The 23,617-nt window shown below is 39.7% G+C and overlaps 1 protein-coding gene across 7 annotated transcripts in view; it reads left to right on the plus strand.

The window, feature by feature from the left end:
- Window positions 1-23,617, plus strand: part of unc5db (unc-5 netrin receptor Db) — a 230,153-nt gene that overhangs the window by 187,817 nt on the left and 18,719 nt on the right. For 6 of the 7 annotated variants that reach the window (XR_009129570.1, XR_009129572.1, XR_009129571.1 and 3 more), the window contains 2 exons: window positions 2,935-3,099; window positions 5,832-6,010. Coding sequence is in view for 3 of the 7 variants with exons in the window: in XM_058070184.1 (XP_057926167.1) it covers window positions 2,935-3,099; window positions 5,832-6,010 (344 nt within the window). In the remaining 4 variants the exon portion in view is untranslated. The remainder of the gene's footprint in view (window positions 1-2,934; window positions 3,100-5,831; window positions 6,011-23,617) is intronic. The other variant, XM_058070185.1, reaches the window with a different exon arrangement.

Consider the following 23,617-nt stretch of genomic DNA (forward strand, 5'->3'; position numbering starts at 1 on the left):
ACCTTTAACATGAACATTAATCAAACGTAATAAACTTTTGGTTTTGTTTGTTTCTCATAGTGGGCTGCACGGTGGACAGGTGGTTAGCACGCAGGCCACACAGCTTAGAGACCCGAGTTTGATTCCCCCCTCGGGCATCTCTGTATGGAGTTTACACTGGTTTTCTCCGGGTACTCCGGTTTCCTCCCACATTCCAAAAACATGCTAGGTTAATTAGCCACTCCAAATTGTCCATAGGTATGAATGTGAGTGTGAATGGTTGTTTGTCTATATGTGCCCTGTGATTGGCTGGACTCCAGTCTAGGGTGTACCCCTCCTCTCGCCCCAAGACAGCTGGGATAGGCTCCAGCACCCCTGCGACCCTCGTGAGGATAAGTGGTAGAAAATGAACGAATGAATGAATGAAATCATAATACAGCGGAACCTTGGTTAGCATCATTAATCCATTTCTGAAGGTCCAACTCTAACCAAAACATACTCTAACCAAATAATTTTTTTCAATAACAAATAATGTAAATCCAATTTTAACACAGAGCAGGTTTTTATAGTATTGTATTGTATTATAATATTTTTATTTTTATAGCGAATCCAAATTGTCCATAGGTATGAATGTGAGTGTGAATGGTTGTTTGTACCCCGAAGACAGCTGGGATAGGCCCCAGCACCCCCTGCTCCAGCCCCCTAGTCTTTCCTGTTGTTACGATAACCTATAGATTAAACTGTTGTCTACGACCTTGTAAATACAGTTGTTAGCATCATTAGAGCACTCTAGACTTGAAATAACACCCCTATATTCACCTTTAGTCACACATTGCCCAATATATTTGACATAAATAAGCCTCATGTGAATGTGAGTGTGAATGGTTGTTTGTCTATATGTGCCCTGTGATTGGCTGGCGACCAGTCCAGGATGTACCCCGCCCTACGCCCGAAGACAGCTGGGATAGGCTCCAGCACCCCCTGCGACCCTCGTGAGGAAAAAGCGGCAGAAAATGAATGAATGAATGAAGTTAGAAACTGTTGTCTCCGACCTTGTAAATACAGTTGTTAGCATCATTAGAGCACTCTAGACATGAAATAACACCCCTATATTCACCTTTAGATACACATTGCCCAATATATTTGACATAAATAAGCCTCATGTGTTGCTGGAAATGTGTTTCGCCTATTGTGAGATCATTCAAACCTGAAATTAATGCCTGTTGTTCTGGCAATCGAGTCTGGTGCTACAGTAACATTCCTTTCATGTACTCCTTTTTGGATATGTGGAATTGTGAATTGTAGCATGAAGTGAAATGAAAGTGAAATGAAACCGTTTGCGGAGCTTCCGAGTTGTATCCCAAAATAAAATCCAATGAAAGCTCCGGGCTTCAAAGCCCGAGAGCCTTGGGAGGGAACGCCTCACTCCGGTGGAGGCTGGAGCAGGTGTAGAATAATAGCGGAGCATCATGGCATACTTCAAGTCAGCTTTTAGTGCTGAAAAGGCATCCAAGCATTTCCTCTACGCCACCCCCCCCCCCCTTTCCCTGCCTCACCTTGATTATTTTCTGCTGCTGTGTGCAGTGTGAAGCGGCCAAGATCAAAAACCGTGAGGGTCAGGTGTTCAGCAGGGACACGGGTCAACACTTTTAATACCGTCTCTTCTATAATCACTGACAGGTCACATATTAATATGCAGAATTGGCAGCTATAGATTTCTGGAGAGGTCAAAAAACATTTCTGCAGATATGCTGGTTCTCCAGAAATTAAATATAGATGAAGTGAAGTCTTACAGCAGCCATTAAAACGGAGCTACGTTGAAAGCGTATGTCAACATACAGTCTAGTGTACTATGAATATGATTATTTTTATCTTATTTTAACAATGCGGGTTCCACGGTGACCAAGAGTACAGTCATTCATGGCAACATTTTGCCTCGGTTTATGTACATCACGGGTCTCAAACTCGTGGCCCGCGGCCCAAATGCCAAATTTTTATTTTTTATTTTTTATTTTTTATTTTTTATTTTTTATTTTTTATTTTTTATTTTTTATTTTTTATTTTTTATTTTTTATTTTTTATTTTTTATTTTTTATTTTTTATTTTTTATTTCATTCATTTTCTACCGCTTATCCTCACGAGGGTCGCGGGGGTGCTGGAGCCTATCCCAGCTGTCTTCGGGCGAGAGGCGGGGTACACCCTGGACTGGTCGCCAGCCAATCACAGGGCACATATAGACAAACAACCATTCACACTCACATTCATACCTATGGACAATTTGGAGTCGCTAATTAACCTAGCATGTTTTTGGAATGTGGGAGGAAACCGGAGTACCCGGAGAAAACCCACACATGCACGGGGAGAACATGCAAACTCCACACAGAGATGGCCGAGGGTGGAATTGAACCCTGGTTTTTATTTTTTATTTTTTATTTTTTATTTTTTATTTTTTATTTTTTATTTTTTATTTTTTATTTTTTATTTTTTATTTTTTATTTTTTATTTTTTATTTTTTATTTTTTATTTTTTATTCATTTTTTTATTTTTTTTATTTTTTTTATTATTATTATTTTATTTATTTATTATTTATTATTACACGGGAGCCAGGCAACGACATTTTGTTGGCAATGTCACTGCTGTGTTATTGTGCAATGACAATAAAGAAAGTCTATGTCATATTATTGTTATATTATTATCTATATTTTCAAGAGAAATAACACACAAATACTCTGACGTTCACATTGCAGCTGAAATGCAAGTTCCACCATCAACTTTTAGTAGTTATATTCACCCACAAAGGTAAATAGTGTACAATAAACAGTACAAGTCATCATATTACATATTAGTAAAAGCTGTATTATTGAAATCGGCATAATAATTATCCTAATGTTCCCAATACTGTGTTTGATGTGCATATGACTCCCTATACTGTATGACGCTGGCGTCCCTCCACAGGAATTCTCCTTCCCCCAAGTGTGGTGCAGCAACCAGCAGCCCCTGCACTGTGCCTTCTCTCTGGAGAGATACAGCCCCGCCACCACCCAGCTCTCCTGCAAAATCAGCGTGAGCCAGGTCAAAGGGCATGATCAAATTCTGCAGGTTTACACAGCTGTTTGTGAGGTGAGCCATTATGGGGGGTTCGGGGGGGGGGGGGGGGTGTTGACAATACAGTGAATGCTGGATCACAATATGCAAAGATTTACTTGACTTTATGTAAACGTCCGTCCTGCTCTGGGAAAGAGCTGTGCATGCAATTTGTATTAATGGAGTGAGGACAACACTGTATTGCAAGGGTGTCCAAAGTCTGGCCTGGGGACCATTTGCGACTGAAAAAAGATGTACCAATAAAAGGTCTTAACTTTACAAGAATATTGTTATAATATTCTGAGGAAGAATAACTTCAATTTAGTGGCAGAAAGTTGAAATACTAAAGAAAAAAATGTTTTTTTCACATTTTTTATTAAAAGGAAAAAAATTTAATTAACAAAATTATGTTGAAAAAGTTAATATGAATATTATGGGAATAAAATCATAATTACGAGAAGTTTTTTTAGAAGAATGTTTAAATAGTTAATAATGTATATATAACAATTACATATTATATATATATATATATATATATATATATATATATATATATATATTATAAATATAAAATAAATAATTTAAGAAAAACAGCAAGAAAGAGCTGTAATTTTAAGAGAATAAAGTCAAAACAAGAATAAACTCGTAAATTACTAAAAAATAATACATAATTTTAGTAACGTAGAGTTGAACTATTAAATAAAAACATATGTTATTTTTCATAAGTCATAATAAAAACAAAAAAAACATACAAAATAAATGTGTAATTTGCAGGGGGAAAGTTATAATATTGTGGGAATTATGTCAAAATATTATGGGAATAAATTCAAAATATTACAAATAAATATTAAAATTTTCGGTACGTGGCCATCGGTGGAAAAAGTTTTTTTTTTAATCTGGAAAATTATGTTACTGAAAATATGAATATTATGGCAATAAAATCATAATTATTATATATTATTAAGAATGTTTAAATAGTTAATAATGTATATATAATTATTACATATTATAAATATATATATAAATATAAATATTTATAAATATATATAGTATATATAATATATATAAAATAAATAATTTTAAAAAAACAGCAGGAATGGAAGAAAGAGCTGTAATTTTAAGAGAATAAAGTCAAAACAAGAATAAACTCGTAAATGAGTTTTTAAAAAAATACATAATTTTAGTAATGTAGAGTTGAACTATTAAAAAAATGTTATTTTTCATAAGTCAAAAAACAAAACAAAATAAATTTTTAATTTGGGGGGGAGTTATAATATTGTGGGAATTATGTCAAAATATTATGGGAATAAATTCAAAATATTACAAATAAATATTACATTTTTCAGTACGTGGCCGTCGGTGGAAAAAGTTCCCCTGCTCTGTCGTCTAATGTTATTTTCAAGTTCCCAAAGTCTAGCAGTTCCCTGCATCTGCTACCATTTGTTTATCTGTGGAGTCATTTGCTCGGTTTCCATTTCCATCCACCCCAGGAGCTCAGGAGCTGCCCACGGTAAGAAAGTAAGAAAGGTCTTCTGTCAGCAGCTGAGCAGCTCCACTGGAGCAGCTCGGAGTTGGAAATCCTCACTCAAGAGTAGCTTGACAGCAGCTGTTTAGGCAGAGGAGAGTGATAGCCATTGTTTGCTCACAAGTGTTTTTTTTTCACATCCAGTCACTTGCATGCTTGTCCTGCCCCGAGGCTGACTGCACTACCAAACTTTCATCATCCCGGGTGGACCATTATTTTGGCACATGTGACCACAAAACATGTTTTATTACACCCGCTGCGTCAACATGGCGCTGTTGGAGCTTGATAGGAAATGCTGCTTTATCTCCAATATCCAAATAATCGTGTTACCCTTTTGGAAAACATTCAAATATGTAAAATAATTTATATATAATAATAATAATTATTATTATATTAATATTAAAAAATTAACAAATGAAAAATAAAAAAATAAAAAATAAAAAATAAATAAATAAAAATAACAATAAATAAATAAATAAATAAATAAATAAATAAAAAATAATAAATAAAAAAGTAAAAATAAAAAATAAATAAATAAAAACAATATAAAATAATAAAAATAATTAAAAAATAATAAAAATAATAAAAATAATTTGTCAAGTAGTTTCTGAATTGGTGTGAAAAGAAGTGGAATGGCCTCTGAGATATATTTTTAATAGAAAATACTTGTTTTGGTGTCATTAAAAATATGACTACATTATCATTATCGCCACTTCACACTTCCATTTTTGATGGTTCATTCTATCATGGTTTTTTAACACATTCATTAATTAATCATGCCGTTTCAGTCCAAAAATATATACATATTTAAGCAAATCAGAATAAAATAAGCATTTTAAATCATACAAAAATTACAAAATTAACTATAATACAAAAATAATAAGGCATTCAGAGGCGCATTAACATGTGATATGTAGTATTCTACACTGGTCGTGATGTGTCAGAAATGTTACTGTAATTGTGGGTGAGAAACATTAATATTCATATTTAAAAAAATAAAAAATAAAAAAATAAAAAAATAAAAAAATAAAAAAATAAAAAATAAAAAATAAAAAATAAAAAATAAAAAATAAAAAATAAAAAATAAAAAATAAAAAATAAAAAATAAAAAAATAAAAAAATAAAAAAATAAAAATAATAAAAATTTATATCTAGCTTTGTAGTGGCCGTCTTTCAATGGCCACAATGAAGTGACATCTTTACTATCATTATTACTTACTAACCAACACTTCTGTTCTCCCAGACTCAAAAGGAGTTGGTTCCAATTTTCATGCAGACAGACTGCACCATCACAACCCAGACAGGACCCAAGGCCTTCAAAGTCCCATCATCCATCCGCCAGAGGATTTGTGCCACCTTTGACACTGCCAATGCCACAGGCAAGGACTGGCAACTATTAGCCCATAAGCTCCACTTGGATCGGTGAGCCACCTGCCTCCCTTTTTGCATATGATGTTCACCCTGTGTGACGTCACACTTTCTGCTCTGCTGTCCTGTGTTGTGGAGCATATAGAAGACCTCAACGTTAGGCACAATAATTATAAAACGTCCGTTTTGAAGATGGACGCTCGGTTCAGCCAATGGATTTCTGTTGCAGCATCTTGGCTTTTGGTGGCTACAATCTCCTGTTAAACGTACGGTTCATGGCGGTCCGCTATCTCGGCTCCCTTAGGAATTCCAAATTATCTACCGGTAGATAAGATTTTCTCTCCACAGTGGTGGTGGTTGTGGCTTTGAGGTCTAATGTGACCAATGGCTGCAGCCTTTGAAGTTGCTTGTTTGTTTCTTCTCTTGGAGAGTGGCGGTGAGTCGTAGGGAAACAGTGACCCCTACTGGACAAGTGTTACATGACATGCAAATACATTGACTTGGCAACCTGCATCATTTTCTACCCAAGCTCATTGTTTGAGATGCAAATGTTATTGCATTTTTTTATTATCATAAAGTGTAAACCAGAGGCTCATAGTGAGAATAATATAATTATAATATGATCAAATTTATATGAAACATATATTTTTTAATAAAATAAAATATTAATATTAATATAATATATCAAAATATAAAAAAAACAGAAAAAAATGTGCGATTATAAATTAATTTGTATTTTATTGAGTGTAGTAAATATTTAATTTCCCACCAACAAGCAAGAATTCTTACACCCGCCGACCGTTTGAAATAATAATAATAACTAGAAAATTCCCGCGGAAATTTTGATGGACTGGCCACCTGTGCTGTGAACCTCGGGCCCGGTGTGCCAACGGCTACTGCGGTAGCACCTAGCAAGAAAGCCTCAAGTACGGAAAAAGTTGATGCAGTCCCATAGTGTCCCCACATCATGCCAAGTGTGTAATTGCCTTTAAACTTGAGTAAATTAGCTTAAATGCTAACATGCTAACAATCATTATGCTAGCACCTAGCAAGAGGGCCTCAAGTTTAGAAAGTGCCAAGGTTGTCCTATAACCTCCCTACATCATGCCATGTGTGTATTTGCCTTTAAATATGAGTAAATTAGCTTAAATGCTAACATGCTAACAGTTATCATGCTAGCACCTAGCAAGAGAGCCTCAAGTTTAGAAACTACCAAGGTTGTCCTATAGCCTCCCCACATCATGTCATGTGTGTATTTGCCTTTAAACGTGAGTAAATTAGCTTAAATGCTAACATGCTACAATCATTATGCTAGCACCTAGCAAGAGAGCCTCAAGTTTAGAAAGTGCCAAGGTTGTCCTATAACCTCCCTACACCATGCCATATGTGTATTTGCCTGAAGACATGAGTATATTAGCTTAAATGCTAACATGCTAACGGCTACCATGCTAGCACCTAGCAAGAGAGCATCAAGTTGAGAAAGTGCCAAGGTTGTCCTATAACCTCCCTATATCATGCCATGTGTGTATTTGCCTTTAGAAATGAGTAAATTAGCTTAAATGCTAACAATCGAACGGCTAACATGCTAGCACCTAGCAAGACAGCCTCAAGTTTAGAAACTGCCAAGGATGTCCTATAACGTCCCTGCATCATGCATGTGTGTATTTGCCTTTAAACATGAGCAAATTAGCTTAAATGCTAACATGCTAACAGTCATCATGCTAGCACCTAGCAAGAGAGTCCCAAGTTTAGAAAGTTCCAAGGTTGTCCTATAACCTCCCCACATCATGCCATGTGTGTATTTGCCTTTAAACGTGAGTAAATTAGCTTATATGCTAACACGCTAACAGTCATTATGCTAGCACATAGCAAGAGAGCCTCAAGTTTAGAAAGTGCCAAGGATGTCCTATAACGTCCCTGCATCATGCATGTGTGTATTTGCCTTTAAACATGAGCAAATTAGCTTAAATGCTAACATGCTAACAGTCATCATGCTAGCACCTAGCCAGACAGCCTCAAGTTTAGAAACTGCCAAGGTTGTCCTATAACCTCCCTACATCATGCCATGTGTGTATTTGCCTTTAGACATGAGTAAATTAGCTTAAATGCTAACATGCTAACGGCTAACATGCTAGCACCGAGCAAGACAGCCTCAAATTTAGAATCTGCCAAGGATGTCCTATAACGTCCCTGCATCATGTCATGTGTGTATTTGCCTTTAAACGTGAGTAAATTAGCTTAAATGCTAACATGCTAACAATCATTATGCTAGCACCTAGCAAGAGAGCCTCAAGTTTAGAAAGTGCCAAGGTTGTCCTATAACCTCCCTACACCATGCCATATGTGTATTTGCCTTTAGACATGAGTAAATTAGCTTAAATGCTAACATGCTAACGGCTACCATGCTAGCACCTAGCAAGAGAGCCTCAAGTTTAGAAACTGCTAAGGTTGTCCAATAACCTCCCTACATCATGTCATGTGTGCAATTGCCTTTAAACGTGAGTAAATTAGCTTAAATGCTAACATGCTAACGGGTCCATGCTAGCACCTAGCAAGAGAGCCTCAAGTTTAGAAACTGCCAAGGTTGTCCTAGAACCTCCCTGCATTATGCCATGGGTGTATTTGTCTTTAAACATGAGTAAATTAGCTTAAATGCTAACATGCTAGCAATTAGCATTTAGCCACAGAGAGAGTTCAGAAGTTTATCTAAAAAATGAGCCATCAACCACGTTTCTACGTGGCCGTATGGCTGAGCTACAAGGCTGTGAAAAGTCTGTAAATTCTCGTTTTCTCTGGAATGCGGCTGTTCTAAAAATAGAATGGTGTACCTAATCTAGTGGCCGATTTTTTTTTCTATCGCAAATAGCGTCGCCATGGTTACACGAAACGTTCCAAAAAATAAATACCGCTGTAGTCCCGAGCGTCACGAGTCCGACGGTGTAACATGTGTGGGGGTCCTTCTTGCGGTTTTGGCCGCATTACGCGCACAAAAAGTGGAAGATTAAGATATAAGAATAATAAAAATTGGTAAACACCACAAGGAATAACAATATGGGCTGGCTCAGTAGCCAGCCCATAGACTGCTACTGCAAGTAGCAGTCTATGGGCTGGCTACTGAGCCAGTCCATAATTATGATAATTAATCAAAATTTATAAAGCGCTTAATAGGCATTTTAAAAATAATACTAGAAAATTCCCGCGGAAATTTTGATGGACTGGCCACCTGTGCTGTGAACCTCGGGCCCGGTGCGCCAACGGCTACCGCGGTAGCACCTAGCAAGAAAGCCTCAAGTACGGAAAAAGTTGATGCAGTCCCATAGTGTCCCCACATCATGCCAAGTGTGTAATTGCCTTTAAACTTGAGTAAATTAGCTTAAATGCTAACATGCTAACAATCATTATGCTAGCACCTAGCAAGAGAGCCTCAAGTTTAGAAAGTGCCAAGGTTGTCCTATAACCTCCCTACATCATGCCATGTGTGTATTTGCCTTTAAACGTGAGTAAATTAGCTTAAATGCTAACATGCTAACAGTTATCATGCTAGCATCTAGCAAGAGAGCCTCAAGTTTAGAAAGTGCCAAGGTTGTCCTATAACCTCCCTACATCATGCCATGTGTGTATTTGCCTTTAGACATGAGTAAATTAGCTTAAATGCTAACATGCTAGCACCTAGCAAGACAGCCTTAAGTTTAGAAACTGCCAAGGATGTCCTATGACGTCCCTGCATCATGCATGTGTGTATTTGCCTTTAAACGTGAGCAAATTAGCTTAAATGCTAACATGCTAACAGTCATCATGCTAGCACCTAGCAAGAGAGTCCCAAGTTTAGAAAGTGCCAAGGTTGTCCTATCACCTCCCTACATCATGCCATGTGTGTATTTGCCTTTAAATGTGAGTAAATTAGCTTATATGCTAACATGCTAACAATCATTATGCTAGCACCTAGCAAGAGAGCCTCAAGTTTAGAAAGTGCCAAGGTTGTCCTATAACCTCCCTACATCATGCCATGTGTGTATTTGCCTTTAGACATGAGTAAATTAGCTTAAATGCTAACATGCTAACGGCTACCATGCTAGCACCTAGCAAGAGAGCATCAAGTTGAGAAAGTGCCAAGGTTGTCCTATAACCTCCCCACATCATGTCATGTGTGTATTTGCCTTTAAACGTGAGTAAATTAGCTTAAATGCTAACATGCTAACAATCATTATGCTAGCACCTAGCAAGAGAGCCTCAAGTTTAGAAAGTGCCAAGGTTGTCCTATAACCTCCCTACACCATGCCATATGTGTATTTGCCTTTAAACATAAGCAAATTAGCTTAAATGCTAACATGCTAACGGCTAACATGCTAGCACCTAGCAAGAGAGCCTCAAGTTTAGAAACTGCCAAGGTTGTCCTATGACCTCCCTACATCATGCCATGTGTGTATTTGCCTTTAGACATGAGTAAATTAGCTTAAATGCTAACATGCTAACGGCTAACATGCTAGCACCTAGCAAGACAGCCTCAAGTGTAGAAACTGCCAAGGATGTCCTATAACGTCCCTGCATCATGTCATGTGTGTATTTGCCTTTAAACGTGAGTAAATTAGCTTAAATGCTAACATGCTAACAATCATTATGCTAGCACCTAGCAAGATAGCCTCAAGTTTAGAAAGTGCCAAGGTTGTCCTATAACCTCCCGACATCATGCCATGTGTGTATTTGCCTTTAGACATGAGTAAATTAGCTTAAATGCTAACATGCTAACGGCTAACATGCTAGCACCTAGCAAGACGGCCTCAAGTTTAGAAACTGCCAAGGTTGTCCTATAACCTCCCTACATCATGCCATGTGTGTATTTGCCTTTAGACCTGAGTAAATTAGCTTAAATGTTAACATGCTAACAGTTATCATGCTAGCACCTAGCAAGAGAGCCTCAAGTTTAGAAAGTGCCAAGGTTGTCCTATAACCTCCCTACATCATGCCATGTGTGTATTTGCCTTTAGACATGAGTAAATTAGCTTAAATGCTAACATGCTAACAGTCATCATGCTAGCACCTAGCAAGAGGGTCCCAAGTTTAGAAAGTGCCAAGGTTGTCCTATAACCTCCCGACATCATGCCATGTGTGTATTTGCCTTTAGACATGAGTAAATTAGCTTAAATGCTAACATGCTAACGGATAACATGCTAGCACCTAGCAAGACAGCCTCAAGTTTAGAAACTGCCAAGGTTGTCCTTTAACCTCCCCACATCATGTCATGTGTGTATTTGCCTTTTAACGTGAGTAAATTAGCTTGAATGCTAACATGCTAACAATCATTATGCTAGCACCTAGCAAGAGAGCCTCAAGTTTAGAAAGTGCCAAGGTTGTCCTATAACCTCCCTACATCATGCCATGTGTGTATTTGCCTTTAGATGTGAGTAAATTAGCTTAAATGCTAACATGCTAACATGCTAGCAATTAGCATTTAGCCACAGAGAGACTTCAGAAGTTTATCTCAAAAATTAGCCATCAATCACGTTTCTACGTGGCCGTATGGCTGAGCTACAAGGCTGTGAAAAGTCTGTAAATTCTCATTCTTTTCACTGGCATGAGCTGTTCTAAAAATAGCCCAAATGTCCCTAATTTTTTGAACCATTGATTTTTGCGTTTTTCAAACGCGAATAGCGTCGCCATGGTTACACAAAACGTTCCAAAAAATAAATACCGCTGTAGTCCCGAGTGCCACGTTTCCGGCGGTGTAACATGTGTGGGGATCCTTCCTGCGGTTTTGGCCGCATTACGCGCACAAAAGTGGGAAGATTAAGATATAAGAATAACTAGAAAATTCCCGCGGAAATTTTGATGGACTGGCCACCTGTGCTGTGAACCTCGGGCCCGTTGGGCCAACGGCTACCGAGGTAGCACCTAGCAAGAAAGCCTCAAGTACGGAAAAAGTTGATGCAGTCCCATAGTGTCCCCACATCATGCCAAGTGTGTAATTGCCTTTAAACTTGAGTAAATTAGCTTAAATGCTAACATGCTAACAATCATTATGCTAGCACCTAGCAAGAGAGCCTCAAGTTTAGAAAGTGCCAAGGTTGTCCTATAACCTCCCTACATCATGCCATGTGTGTATTTGCCTTTAAACGTGAGTAAATTGGCTTAAATGCTAACATGCTAACGGCTACCGTGCTAACACATAGCAAAACAGCCTCAGGTCCTGAAAAGTTTGGGGCAGTCCTACAGTGTCCCCACATCATGCCATGTGTGTATTTTCCTCTAGACATGAGTAAATTAGCTAAAATGCTAACATGCTAACAGTCATCATGCTAGCACCTAGGAAGAGAGTCTCAAGTATAGAAAGTGCCAAGGTTGTCCTATAACCTCCCTACATCATGCCATGTGTGTATTTGCCTTTAGACATGAGTAAATTAGCTTAAATGCTAACATGCTAGCACCTAGCAAGACAGCCTTATGTTTAGAAACTGCCAAGGATGTCCTATGACGTCCCTGCATCATGCATGTGTGTATTTGCCTTTAAACGTGAGCAAATTAGCTTAAATGCTAACATGCTAACAGTCATCATGCTAGCACCTAGCAAGAAAGTCCCAAGTTTAGAAAGTGCCAAGGTTGTCCTATCACCTCCCTACATCATGCCATGTGTGTATTTGCCTTTAAACATGAGTAAATTAGCTTAAATGCTAACATGCTAACAATCATTATGCTAGCACCTAGCAAGAGAGCCTCAAGTTTAGAAAGTGCCAAGTTTGTCCTATAACCTCCCTACATCATGCCATATGTGTATTTGCCTTTAGACATGAGTAAATTAGCTTAAATGCTAACATGCTAACGGCTAACATGCTAGCACCTAGCATGACAGCCTCAAGTTTAGAAACTGCCATGGATGTCCTATGACGTCCCTGCATCATGCATGTGTGTATTTGCCTTTAAACATGAGCAAATTAGCTTAAATGCTAACATGCTAACAGTCATCATGCTAGCACCTAGCAAGAGAGCCTCAAGTTTAGAAAGTGCCAAGGTTGTCCTATAACCTCCCTACATCATGCCATGTGTGTATTTGCCTTTAGACGTGAGTAAATTAGCTTAAATGCTAACATGCTAACGGCTAACATGCTAGCACTTAGCAAGACAGCCTCAAGTTTAGAAACTACCAAGGTTGTCCTATAACCTCCCCACATCATGTCATGTGTGTATTTGCCTTTAAACGTGAGTAAATTAGCTCAAATGCTAACATGCTAACAATCATTATGCTAGCACCTAGCAAGAGAGCCTCAAGTTTAGAAAGTGCCAAGGTTGTCCTATAACCTCCCTACATCATGCCATGTGTGTATTTGCCTTTAGACGTGAGTAAATTAGCTTAAATGCTAACATGCTAACGGCTACCATGCTAGCACCTAGCAAGAGGGCCTCAAGTTTAGAAAGTGCCAAGGTTGTCCTGTAACATCCCTACACCATGCCATGTGTGTATTTGCCTGTAGACATGAGTAAATTAGCCTAACTGCTAACATGCTAACGGCTACCATGCTAGCACCTAGCAAGAGGGCCTCAAGTTTAGAAACTGCCAAGGTTGTCCTATAACCTCCCCACATCATGCCATGTTTGTATTTGCCTTTAAACGTGAGCAAATTAGCTTAAATGCTAACATGCTAACAGTCATTATGCTAGCACCTAGCAAGAGAGCCTCAAGGTCAGAAAGTGCCAAGGATGTCCTATAACGTCCCCGCATCATGCATGTGTGTATTTGCCTTTAAACATGAGCAAAGTAGCTTAAATGCTAACATGCTAACAGTTGTCATGCTAGCACCTAGCAAGAGAGCCTCACGTTTAGAAAGTGCCAAGGATGTCCTATAACCTCCCTACATCATGCCATATGTGTAGTTGCCTGAAGACATGAGTAAATTAGCTTAAATTATAACATGCTAACGGCTACCATGCTCGCACCTAGCAAGAAAGCATCAAGTTGAGAAAGTGCCAAGGTTGTCCTATAACCTCCCTACATCATGCCATATGTGTATTTGCCTGAAGACATGAGTAAATTAGCTTAAATGCTAACATGCTAACGGCTACCATGCTAGCACCTAGCAAGAGAGCATCAAGTTGAGAAAGTGCCAAGGTTGTCCTATAACCTCCCTACATCATGCCATGTGTGTATTTGCCTTTAGACATGAGTAAATTAGCTTAGATGCTAACATGCTAACGGCTACCATGTTAGCACCTAGCAAGAGGGTTTCAAGTTTAGAAAGTGCCAAGGTTGTCCTATAACCTCCCTATATCATGCCATGTGTGTATTTGCCTTTAAACGTGAGTAAATTAGCTTAAATGCTAACATGCTAACAGTTATCATGCTAGCACCTAGCAAGAGAGCCTCAAGTTTAGAAAGTGCCAAGGTTGTCCTATAACCTCCCTACATCATGCCATGTGTGTATTTGCCTTTAGACATGAGTAAATTAGCTTAAATGCTAACATGCTAACGGCTAACATGCTAGCACCTAGCAAGAGAGCCTCAAGTTTAGAAACTGCCAAGGTTGTCCTATGACCTCCCTGCATCATGCCATGTGTGTATTTGCCTTTAGACATGAGTAAATTAGCTTCAATGCTAACATGCTAACATGCTAGCAATTAGCATTTAGCCACAGAGAGAGTTTAGAAGTTTATCTAAAAAATGAGCCATCAATCACGTTTCTACGTGGCCGTATGGCTGAGCTACAAGGCTGTGAAAAGTCTGTAAATTTTCGTTTCTTTCACTGGCATGAGCTGTTCTAAAAATAGAACTGGGGTGTCCCTAATATAGTGGCCGATTTTTTTTTCTATCGCGAATACCGTCGCCATGGTTACACGAAACGTTCCAAAAAATAAATACCGCTGTAGTCCCGAGCGTCACGATTCCGGCGGTGTACCATGTGTGGGGGTCCTTCATGTGGTTTCGGCCGCATTACGCGCGCAAAAAGTGGAAGATTAAGATATAAGAATAAAAATAATTATAACTAAACAGCAATAACAATATGGGCTGGCTCAGTAGCCAGCCCATAGACTGCTACTTGCAGTAGCAGTCTATGGGCTGGCTACTGGGCCAGTCCATAACTAGAAAATTCCCGCGGAAATTTTGATGGACTGGCCACCTGTGCTGTGAACCTCGGGCCCGGTGGGCCAACGGCTACCGCGGTAGCACCTAGCAAGAAAGCCTCAAGTACGGAAAAAGTTGATGCAGTCCCATAGTGTCCCCACATCATGCCAAGTGTGTAATTGCCTTTAAACTTGAGTAAATTAGCTTAAATGCTAACATGCTAACAATCATTATGCTAGCACCTAGCAAGAGAGCCTCAAGTTTAGAAAGTGCCAAGGTTGTCCTATAACCTCCCTACATCATGCCATGTGTGTATTTGCCTTTAAATGTGAGTAAATTAGCTTAAATGCTAACATGCTAACAGTTATCATGCTAGCACCTAGCAAGAGAGCCTCAAGTTTAGAAAGTGCCAAGGTTGTCCTATAACCTCCCTATATCATGCCATGTGTGTATTTGCCTTTAGACATGAGTAAATTAGCTTAAATGCTAACATGCTAGCACCTAGCAAGACAGCCTTAAGTTTAGAAACTGCCAAGGATGTCCTATGACGTCCCTGCATCAAGCATGTGTGTATTTGCCTTTAAACGTGAGCAAATTAGCTTAAATGCTAACATGCTAACAGTCATCATGCTAGCACCTAGCAAGAGAGTCCCAAGTTTAGAAAGTGCCAAGGTTGTCCTATCACCTCCCTACATCATGCCATGTGTGTATTTGCCTTTAAACATGAGTAAATTAGCTTAAATGCTAACATGCTAACAATCATTATGCTAGCACCTAGCAAGAGAGCCTCAAGTTTAGAAAGTGCCAAGGTTGTCCTATAACCTCCCTACATCATGCCATGTGTGTATTTGCCTTTAGACATGATTAAATTAGCTTAAATGCTAACATGCTAACGGCTACCATGCTAGCACCTAGCAAGAGAGCATAAAGTTGAGAAAGTGCCAAGGTTGTCCTACAACCTCCCTATATCATGCCATGTGTGTATTTGCCTTTAAACGTGAGTAAATTAGCTTATATGCTAACACGCTAACAGTCATTATGCTAGCACCTAGCAAGAGAGCCTCAAGTTTAGAAAGTGCCAAGGATGTCCTATAACGTCCCTGCATCATGCATGTGTGTATTTGCCTTTAAACATGAGCAAATTAGCTTAAATGCTAACATGCTAACAGTCATCATGCTAGCACCTAGCAAGAGACCCTCAAGTTTAGAAAGTGCCAAGGTTGTCCTATAACCTCCCTACATCATGTCATGTGTGTATTTGCCTTTAGACATGAGTAAATTAGCTTAAATGCTAACATGCTAACGGCTAACATGCTAGCACCTAGCAAGAGAGTTTCAAGTTTACAAAGTGCCAAGGTTGTCCTTCAACCTCCCTATATCAAGCCATGTGTGTATTTGCCTTTAAACGTGGGTAAATTAGCTTAAATGCTAACATGCTAACAGTTATCATGCTAGCACCTAGCAAGAGACCCTCAAGTTTAAAAAGTGCCAAGGTTGTCCTATAACCTCCCTATATCATGCCATGTGTGTATTTGCCTTTAGAAATGAGTAAATTAGCTTAAGTGCTAACATGCAAACGGCTAACATGCTAGCACCTAGCAAGACAGCCTCAAGTTTAGAAACTGCCAAGGATGTCCTATAACGTCCCTGCATCATGCATGTGTGTATTTGCCTTTAAGCATGAGCAAATTAGCTTAAATGCTAACATGCTAACAGTCATCATGCTAGCACCTAGCAAGAGAGTCCCAAGTTTAGAAAGTGCCAAGGTTGTCCTATAACATCCCTACATCATGCCATGTGTGTATTTGCCTTTAGACATGAGTAAATTACCTTAAATGCTAACATGCTAACGGCTAACATGCTAGCACCTAGCAAGACAGCCTTAAGTTTAGAAACTACCAAGGTTGTCCTATAACCTCCCCACATCATGCCATGTGTGTATTTGCCTTTAAACGTGAGTAAATTAGCTTTTATGCTAACACGCTAACAGTCATTATGCTAGCACCTAGCAAGAGAGCCTCAAGTTTAGAAAGAGCCAAAGATGTTCTATAACGTCCCTGCATCATGCATGTGTGTATTTTCCTTTAAACATGAGCAAATTAGCTTAAATGCTAACATGCTAACAGTCATCATGCTAGCACCTAGCAAGACAGCCTCAAGTTTAGAAACTGCCAAGGTTGTCCTATAACCTCCCTACATCATGCCATGTGTGTATTTGCCTTTAGACATGAGTAAAATAGCTTAAATGCTAACATGCTAACGGCTAACATGCTAGCACCGAGCAAGACAGCCTCAAGTTTAGAAACTGCCAAGGATGTCCTATAACGTCCCTGCATCATGTCATGTGTGTATTTGCCTTTAAACGTGAGTGAATTAGCTTAAATGCTAACATGCTAACAATCATTATGCTAGCACCTAGCACGAGAGCCTCAAGTTTAGAAAGTGCCAAGGTTGTCCTATAACCTCCCTACACCATGCCATATGTGTATTTGCCTTTAGACATGAGTAAATTAGCTTAAATGCTAACATGCTAACGGCTACCATGCTAGCACCTAGCAAGAGAGCCTCAAGTTTAGAAACTGCTAAGGTTGTCCTATAACCTCCCTACATCATGTCATGTGTGCAATTGCCTTTAAACGTGAGTAAATTAGCTTAAATGCTAACATGCTAACGGGTCCATGCTAGCACCTAGCAAGAGAGCCTCAAGTTTAGAAACTGCCAAGGTTGTCCTAGAACCTCCCTGCATCATGCCATGGGTGTATTTGCCTTTAAACATGAGTAAATTAGCTTAAATGCTAACATGCTAACATGCTAGCAATTAGCATTTAGCCACAGAGAGAGTTCAGAAGTTTATCTAAAAAATGAGCCATCAACCACGTTTCTACGTGGCCGTATGGCTGAGCTACAAGGCTGTGAATAGTCTGTAAATTCTCGTTTTCTCTGGAATGCGGCTGTTCTAAAAATAGAATGGTGTACCTAATCTAGTGGCCGTTTTTTTTTCTATCGCAAATAGCGTCGCCATGGTTACACGAAACGTTCCAAAAAATAAATACCGCTGTAGTCCCGAGCGTCACGATTCCGACGGTGTAACATGTGTGGGGGTCCTTCTTGCGGTTTTGGCCGCATTACGCGCACAAAAAGTGGAAGATTAAGATATAAGAATAACTAGAAAATTCCCGCGGAAATTTTGATGGACTGGCCACCTGTGCTGTGAACCTCGGGCCCGGTGCGCCAACGGCTACCGCGGTAGCACCTAGCAAGAAAGCCTCAAGTACGGAAAAGGTTGATGCAGTCCCATCGTGTCCCCACATCATGCCAAGTGTGTATTTGCCTTTAAACTTGAGTAAATTAGCTAAAATGCTAACATGATAACGGCTACCGTGCTAACACGTAGCAAAACAGCCTCAGGTCCTGAAAAGTTTGGGGCAGTCCTACAGTGTCCCCACATCATGCCATGTGTGTATTTTCCTTTAGACATGAGTAAATTAGGTAAAATGCTAACATGCTAACAGTCATCATGCTAGCACCTAGCAAGAGGGCCTCAAGTTTAGAAAGTACCAAGGTTGTCCTATAACCTCCCCACATCATGACATGTGCTTAGTAGCCTTTAGGAATGAGTAAATTAGCTTAAATGCTAACATGCTAACAGTCATCATGCTAGCACTTAGCAAGAGAGCCTTTCGTTAAAAAAGTGCCTGGGTTGTCCTGTAACCTCCCTAAATCATGCCATGTGTGTATTATCCTTTAGACATGAGTAAATTAGCTTAAATGCTAACATGCTAACGGCTACCATGCTAGCACCTAGCAAGAGAGCATCAAGTTGAGAAAGTGCCAAGGTTGTCCTATAACCTCCCCACATCATGTCATGTGTGTATTTGCCTTTAAACGTGAGTAAATTAGCTTAAATGCTAACATGCTAACAATCATTATGCTAGCAACTAGCAAGAGCGCCTCAAGTTTAGAAAGTGCCATGGTTGTCCTATAACCTCCCTACACCATGCCATATGTGTTTTTGCCTGAAGACATGAGTAAATTAGCTTAAATGCTAACATGCTAACGGCTACCATGCTAGCACCTAGCAAGAGAGCATCAAGTTGAGAAAGTGCCAAGGTTGTCCTATAACCTCCCTACATCATGCCATGTGTGTATTTGCCTTTAGACATGAGTAAATTAGCTTAAATGCTAACATGCTAACGGCTACCATGCTAGCACCTAGCAAGAGGGTTTCAACTTTAGAAAGTGCCAAGGTTGTCCTATATCATGCCATGTGTGTATTTGCCTTTAAACGTGGGTAAATTAGCTTAAATGCTAACATGCTAACAATCATTATGCTAGTACCTAGCAAGAGAGCATCAAGTTTAGAAAGTGCCAAGGTTGTCCTATAACCTCCCTACATCATGCCATGTGTGTATTTACCTTTAGACATGAGTAAATTAGCTTAAATGCTAACATGCTAACGGCTACCATGTTAGCACCTAGCAAGAGGGTTTCAAGTTTAGAAAGTGCCAAGGTTGTCCTATAACCTCCCTATATCATGCCATGTGTGTATTTGCCTTTAAACGTGAGTAAATTAGCTTAAATGCTAACATGCTAACGGCTACCATGCTAGCTAGTTTCAAGTTTAGAAACTGCCAAGGTTGTCCTATAACCTCCCTACATCATGCCATGTGTGTATTTGCCTTTAAACGTGAGTAAATTAGCTTAAATGCTAACATGCTAACAGTCATTATGCTACCACCTAGCAAGAGAGCCTCACGTTTAGAAAGTGCCAAGGATGTCCTATAACGTCCCCGCATCATGCATGTGTGTATTTGCCTTTAAACATGAGCAAAGTAGCTTAAATGCTAACATGCTAACAGTCATCATGCTAGCACCTAGCAAGAGAGTCCCAAGTTTAGAAAGTGCCAAGGTTGTCCTATAACCTCCCTATATCATGCCATGTGTGTATTTGCCTTTAGAAATGAGTAAATTAGCTTAAATGCTAACATGCGAACGGCTAACATGCTAGCACCTAGCAAGACAGCCTCAAGTTTAGAAACTGCCAAGGATGTCCTAAAACGTCCCTGCATCATGCATGTGTGTATTTGCCTTTAAACATGCAAATTAGCTTAAATGCTAAGATGCTAACAGTCATCATGCTAGCACCTAGCAAGAGAGTCCCAAGTTTAGAAAGTGCCAAGGTTGTCCTATAACATCCCTACATCATGCCATGTGTGTATTTGCCTTTAAACGTGAGTAAATTAGCTTATATGCTAACACGCTAACAGTCATTATGCTAGCACCTAGCAAGAGAGCCTCAAGTTTAGAAAGTGCCAAGGATGTCCTATAACGTCCCTGCATCATGCATGTGTGTATTTGCCTTTAAACATGAGCAAATTAGCTTAAATGCTAACATGCTAACAGTCATCATGCTAGCACCTAGCAAGACAGCCTCAAGTTGAGAAAGTGCCAAGGTTGCCCTATAACCTCCCCACATCATGTCATGTGTATATTTGCCTTTAAACATGAGTAAATTAGCTTAAATGCTAACATGCTAACAATCATTATGCTAGCACCTAGCAAAAGAGCCTCAAGTTTAGAAAGTGCCAAGGTTGTCCTATAACCTCCCTACACCATGCCATATGTGTATTTGCTGAAGACATGAGTAAATTAGCTTAAATGCTAACATGCTAACGGCTACCATGCTAGCACCTAGCAAGAGAGCATCAAGTTGAGAAAGTGCCAAGGTTGTCCTATAACCTCCCTACATCATACCATGTGTGTATTTGCCTTTAGACATGAGTAAATTAGCTTAAATGCTAACATGCTAACATGCTAGCAATTAGCATTTAGCCACAGAGAGAGTTCAGACGTTTATCTAAAAAATGAGCCATCAATCACGTTTCTACGTGGCCGTATGGCTGAGCTACAAGGCCGTGAAAAGTCTGTAAATTCTCGTTTCTTTCACTGGCATGAGCTGTTCTAAAAATAGAACAGGGGTGTCCCTAATATAGTGGCCGATTTTTTTTTCTATCGCGAATACCGTCGCCATGGTTACACAAAACGTTCCAAAAAATAAATACCGCTGTAGTCCCGAGCGTCACGATTCCGACGGTGTAACATGTGTGGGGGTCCTTCTTGCGGTTTTGGCCGCATTACGCGCGCAAAAATGGGAAGATTAAGATATAAGAATAAAAACTAGAAAATTCCCGCGGAAATTTTGATGGACTGGCCACCTGTGCTGTGAACCTCGGGCCCGGTGCGCCAACGGCTACCGCGGTAGTACCTAGCTAGAAAGCCTCAAGTACGGAAAAGTTTGATGCAGTCCCATAGTGTCCCCACATCATGCCAAGTGTGTAATTGCCTTTAAACTTGAGTAAATTAGTTTAAATGCTAACATGCTAACAATACTTATGCTAGCACCTAGCAAGAGAGCCTCAAGTTTAGAAAGTGCCAAGGTTGTCCTATAACCTCCCTACATCATGCCATGTGTGTATTTGCCTTTAGACATGAGTAAATTAGCTTAAATGCTAACATGCTAACATGCTAGCACCTAGCAAGACAGCCTTAAGTTTAGAAACTGCCAAGGATGTCCCATGACGTCCCTGCATCATGCATGTGTGTATTTGCCTTTAAACGTGAGCAAATTAGCTTAAATGTTAACATGCTAACAGTCATCATGCTAGCACCTAGCAAGAGAGTCCCAAGTTTAGAAAGTGCCAATGTTGTCCTATCACCTCCCTACGTCATGCCATGTGTGTATTTGCCTTTAAACGTGAGTAAATTAGCCTAAATGCTAACATGCTAACAATCATTATGCTAGCACCTAGCAAGAGAGCCTCAAGTTTAGAAAGTGCCAAGGTTGTCCTATAACCTCCCTACACCATGCCATATGTGTATTTTGCCTGAAGACATGAGTAAATTAGCTTAAATGCTAACATGCTAACGGCTACCAAGCTAGCACCTAGCAAGAGAGCATCAAGTTGAGAAAGTGCCAAGGTTGTCCTATAACCTCCCTACACCATGCCATATGTGTATTTTGCCTGAAGACATGAGTAAATTAGTTTAAATGCTAACATGCTAACGGCTACCATGCTAGCACCTAGCAAGAGAGCATCAAGTTGAGAAAGTGCCAAGGTTGTCCTATAACCTCCCTACATCATGCCATGTGTGTATTTGCCTTTAGACATGAGTAAATTAGCTTAAATGCTAACATGCTAACGGCTACCATGCTAGCACCTAGCAAGAGAGCATCAAGTTTAGAAAGTGCCAAGGTTGTCCTATAACCTCCCTACATCATGCCATGTGTGTATTTGCCTTTAAACGTGAGTAAATTAGCTTAGATGCTAACATGCTAACAGTTATCATGCTAGCACCTAGCAAGAGAGCCTCAAGTTTAGAAAGCGCCAAGGTTGTCCTATAACCTCCCGATATCATGCCATGTGTGTATTTGCCTTTAGACATGAGTAAATTGGCTTAATTGCTAACATGCTAACGGCTACCATGCTAGCACCTAGCAAGAGAGCATCAAGTTTAGAAAGTGCCAAGGTTGTCCTATAACCTCCCTACACCATGCCATATGTGTATTTGCCTGAAGACATGAGTAAATTAGCTTAAATGCTAACATGCTAACGGCTACCATGCTAGCACCTAGCAAGAGAGCATCAAGTTGAGAAAGTGCCAAGGTTGTCCTATAACCTCCCTACATCATGCCATGTGTGTATTTGCCTTTAGACATGAGTAAATTAGCTTAAATGCTAACATGCTAACATGCTAGCAATTAGCATTTAGCCACAGAGAGAGTTCAGACGTTTATCTCAAAAATGAGCCATCAATCACGTTTCTACGTGGCCGTATGGCTGAGCTACAAGGCTGTGAAAAGTCTGTAAATTCTCGTTTCCTATGTGCTGTTCTAAAAATAGAACAAGAAATTCCCTAATCAAGTGGCCCATTTTTTAACGTTTTCGTTAATAGCGTCACCATGGTTACACAAAACTTTCCAAAAATTAAATACCGCTGTAGTCCCGAGCGCCACGTTTCCGGCGGTGTAACATGTGTTGGGGTCCTTCTTGCGGTTTTGGCCGCATTACGCGCGCAAAAAGTGGAAGATTAAGATATAAGAATAAAAAAAATAATAATAACTAAACAGCAATAACAATATGGGCTGGCTCAGTAGCCAGCCCATAGACTGCTACTGCAAGTAGCAGTCTATGGGCTGGCTACTGGGCCAGTCCATAATAATTATAACTAAACAGCAATAACAATATGGGCTGGCTCAGTAGCCAGCCCATAGACTGCTACTGCAAGTAGCAGTCTATGGGCTGGCTACTGGGCCAGTCCATAACTAGAAAATTCCCGCGGAAATTTTGATGGACTGGCCACCTGTGCTGTGAACCTCGGGCCCGGTGGGCCAACGGCTACCGCGGTAGCACCTAGCAAGAAAGCCTCAAGTACGGAAAAAGTTGATGCAGTCCCATAGTGTCCCCACATCATGCCAAGTGTGTAATTGCCTTTAAACTTGAGTAAATTAGCTTAAATGCTAACATGCTAACAATCATTATGCTAGCACCTAGCAAGAGAGCCTCAAGTTTAGAAAGTGCCAAGGTTGTCCTATAACCTCCCTATATCATGCC

This window comes from Doryrhamphus excisus, chromosome 4 (genome assembly GCF_030265055.1).
Source record: "Doryrhamphus excisus isolate RoL2022-K1 chromosome 4, RoL_Dexc_1.0, whole genome shotgun sequence".
NCBI classification, from domain to species: domain Eukaryota; kingdom Metazoa; phylum Chordata; class Actinopteri; order Syngnathiformes; family Syngnathidae; genus Doryrhamphus; species Doryrhamphus excisus.